The following is a 2,961-nucleotide window of genomic DNA, read 5'->3' as shown; positions in this document are numbered from 1 at the left end:
TATTCGGAACAACTTTTTTAAACTTATTATAGTTTAGCTGCAATTAGCATACCTCGTACATTGTGGGAATGTTGGTTGTTTTGGTATTTGCCGCTACATTTTATTTTCTTCTTTACTGTGGCTAATTTTTGTCGTACACGTCAAAAAATATTTGGGACACTTCTAACTGTTCCAAATAAATCATTATAAATCTTTTAGAGAAGAAAATCTAGAAGAAATGTCATCTTACTCTAACCATAAAATAATAATGTAACGTAAAAAGTGCATAGTCTGTTTAATTACGGTTTTTCTACAAGTCGACAGTTGTAAACGTTCGCTAGGTGTAATAAAACGATACCGTTACGTCTCTCGGAGAAGACGCTTTATTCACGCCGTGTTCTCGGTATAGTTTAGCAATGATACGAGGTTCGGAAGCTGAAGAGTAGGCCATGCACGGAAGTGTATCTCTTCGTCGCGGTAGGCGTGCATTGGGGAGAATCCATGCATAAGCCGGACACGCGCCTTTCTACTCTCAGTATGGCGCGTACTTTGATCTAGATTGTGGGATTAAAAGACCGAAGTCCGAATTATTCTACAATTGGGCGACACGTATGAACGACTGGAATTTTTTCCGTGTTCGTGATTTATCTTTATGGTCATTGTTTTCGTACTGTTGCGAGGATGATTTGTATTCAACTGGTATTGAGCCGGTAACGTTCAAAGTTGATGGTTTGAATAATTGAATTGATTCTGTGATAACGAAAAGAAATTATTGAACTCTAAGACAAGACTGTATTGTTAAGTAAAGTGAAGATGGAGAAATTAGAAAGAGTTTTGCGACAAAGAAGAATGTTGCTGCCCAAAAGGTACCTACTTATCCATAGTATTCTCTTTTGAAAATAATTGTATGGTATTTTTTTTCTGGAAATTGAAATATAACATAAATAATGTTCCGGTTTGAGCTTTTTTTATTAAGAAAATGTTTATTTGACGTTTAATGGGTAAATGATGATTAATCATATTTTTTTACGCCAGAAATATTTTGTAAAGAAGAACAATATTTTGAAAGTTATTTAAAAAGATAAATTGTTTCAATTTTGTTGTAATGTACATTTACCTCTATTTTTTGCAAAACTAACAATTGACACAAATTGCAGTATAATTATTTTCTGAAATTACGCACATAAAATTTAATAATAAATAAATTAAGTTTAATCTAATTTAATGATCAGAGACAGCACAACTTTTTCACAAATTTTGTAATAATTATTTCGTCAAACACAATCTGGTCAAAAATGGGGGAATACTTTTTTTAGTAACTAGTGATGGAAGTACTTTAGTTGTAAAATCAAAAAGTTTGTGTTTCATTTCTGGTTAATTACGGATTTTTGAAAAATTAAGGAATAAACAAACAAGTGCTGTTTGGTTTGGGTTGTCAAAAATTGTGCGTAAATTTAATAAATCAAAATTTTTATTATATGAACATTCTTTGTTTGACTTTTTTGCAATGAGTTTTTAATTAAATATCTGCTATTTATCAGAAAATTATAAAGTGGACCTTATCTTTATTATTAAGGTTATTATTTATCGCCGATTAAAGACTACCTACTGGAAGCATAAAACTAGCTTTATGTAATATTTAAAAAGCGTTTACGATCATTGTCAAAAAACTTGAGAGTATAAAATGAAAAAGGACAGAAAAGGACGTCTCATATGTCTAACAATAATAATGTATAAGCAGGATTAGAGTAAGAAGACGTATTAGAAAAAGAAGATATTGTGGAGATAGTTGAGTTTGGATACCCCATATTAAGGGAAGAAATTTTAAAGCATGCATATCAAGACGTTACAGATCGTTTGTTTGAGATAATTAATCGTGTATACAAAACGGGGAAGATTACAAGCGTGACGTGCTAGCAATCATACCAAAAACGAGAGACGCGGATAGATACGACAGTTTTAGGGCAGCTTATTAACTTACTTGCATAAGTCAAAAATCTCAACAAATAATTGTATTGGGGAGGATGGATATCACTAATTGAATCTTTGCAAAATTTTGAGAGATATTTCATATTTCTAATGTCACAATTTGATCAATTGAAAGCAGAAATAATTTCTCATTTGATCTACCTATATCCTTACCAATAAAGTCACAAAACAGAAATGGCAAGATGTTTGAATAAAGCTATCTGGACCTTCCCCGATTTAAACGAAAATTGTACCTATTCAATTTACCATCTTCACTAACCCAATAGTAAGGATGGTTTTAAGTAGGTTTCATAGGATGTAGTAGAGTGTATTAGAAGCTTTTGGTTTTAACCATTCCGATATGAAATAAAATTTACTTTCAATATCATTATTAAGGCTCCCAACATTATCACCTGACCGAAGATTGCACCTCCATTTCTTATCATAAGCTAATCCTTACATTTTACATTTGCCGAAAAGTAGAAGATATTACTAGATCCCTAACTATAAATTTGTCATCATCATCATCATAAGGTCATCAGTCCTAAGACTGGTTGGACACGTACCTCCACTCTTTCCTATCCTGAGCTAAACTTCGCATTTCCTTTAAACTAGAATAACTCACATTCTTAACTATTTGCCAACAGTAATCTAATCTAGGTCTACCTCTATCCCTCCTAACTCCCGTTTCTGCCTCTAATATGTCTCTGACTAGACCTTCATGCCTGAGAAGGTGTCCTACCAACCTTTTTCGAATTTCTAAATCAACCGTTCGCGAGCATAGAAGTGACTTCTTTTTACGAGGGTGGATTGATAAGTTTCCGGCCTGACCAAGAAAAACAAGGTTTTTAAAAATTTTTTTTTTTTATTTCTCGACATAATCTCCTCCAAGGCTGATACATTTCTCATAGCGGTGTTCCAGTCTATTAATGCCATCTCTATAGACTGATTCGTCAAGCTCCTCAAAATAACCATTTACAGCTTCGATTACTTCTTCATTGTCCGCAAATCTCT

The 2,961-nt window shown here is 32.9% G+C and overlaps 1 protein-coding gene across 1 annotated transcript in view; it reads left to right on the top strand.

Moving 5' to 3' along the window:
* Positions 1 to 312: 312 nt before the first annotated feature.
* The window catches only part of LOC108742616 (heparan sulfate 2-O-sulfotransferase pipe-like), a gene marked incomplete at its 3' end in the record, with an annotated part of 38,790 nt that continues 36,141 nt past the window's right edge, over positions 313 to 2,961 (top strand). The window contains exon 1 of the mRNA XM_018477889.1: positions 313 to 845. Within this exon, the coding sequence (XP_018333391.1) occupies positions 793 to 845 (53 nt within the window). The remainder of the gene's footprint in view (positions 846 to 2,961) is intronic.

Source organism: Agrilus planipennis, unplaced genomic scaffold (assembly GCF_000699045.2).
Source record: "Agrilus planipennis isolate EAB-ADULT unplaced genomic scaffold, Apla_2.0 scaffold335, whole genome shotgun sequence".
In the NCBI taxonomy this organism is placed as follows: domain Eukaryota; kingdom Metazoa; phylum Arthropoda; class Insecta; order Coleoptera; family Buprestidae; genus Agrilus; species Agrilus planipennis.
The sequence above is the reverse complement of the archived record's forward strand: the minus strand, read 5'-3'. Positions and strand labels throughout refer to the sequence as shown.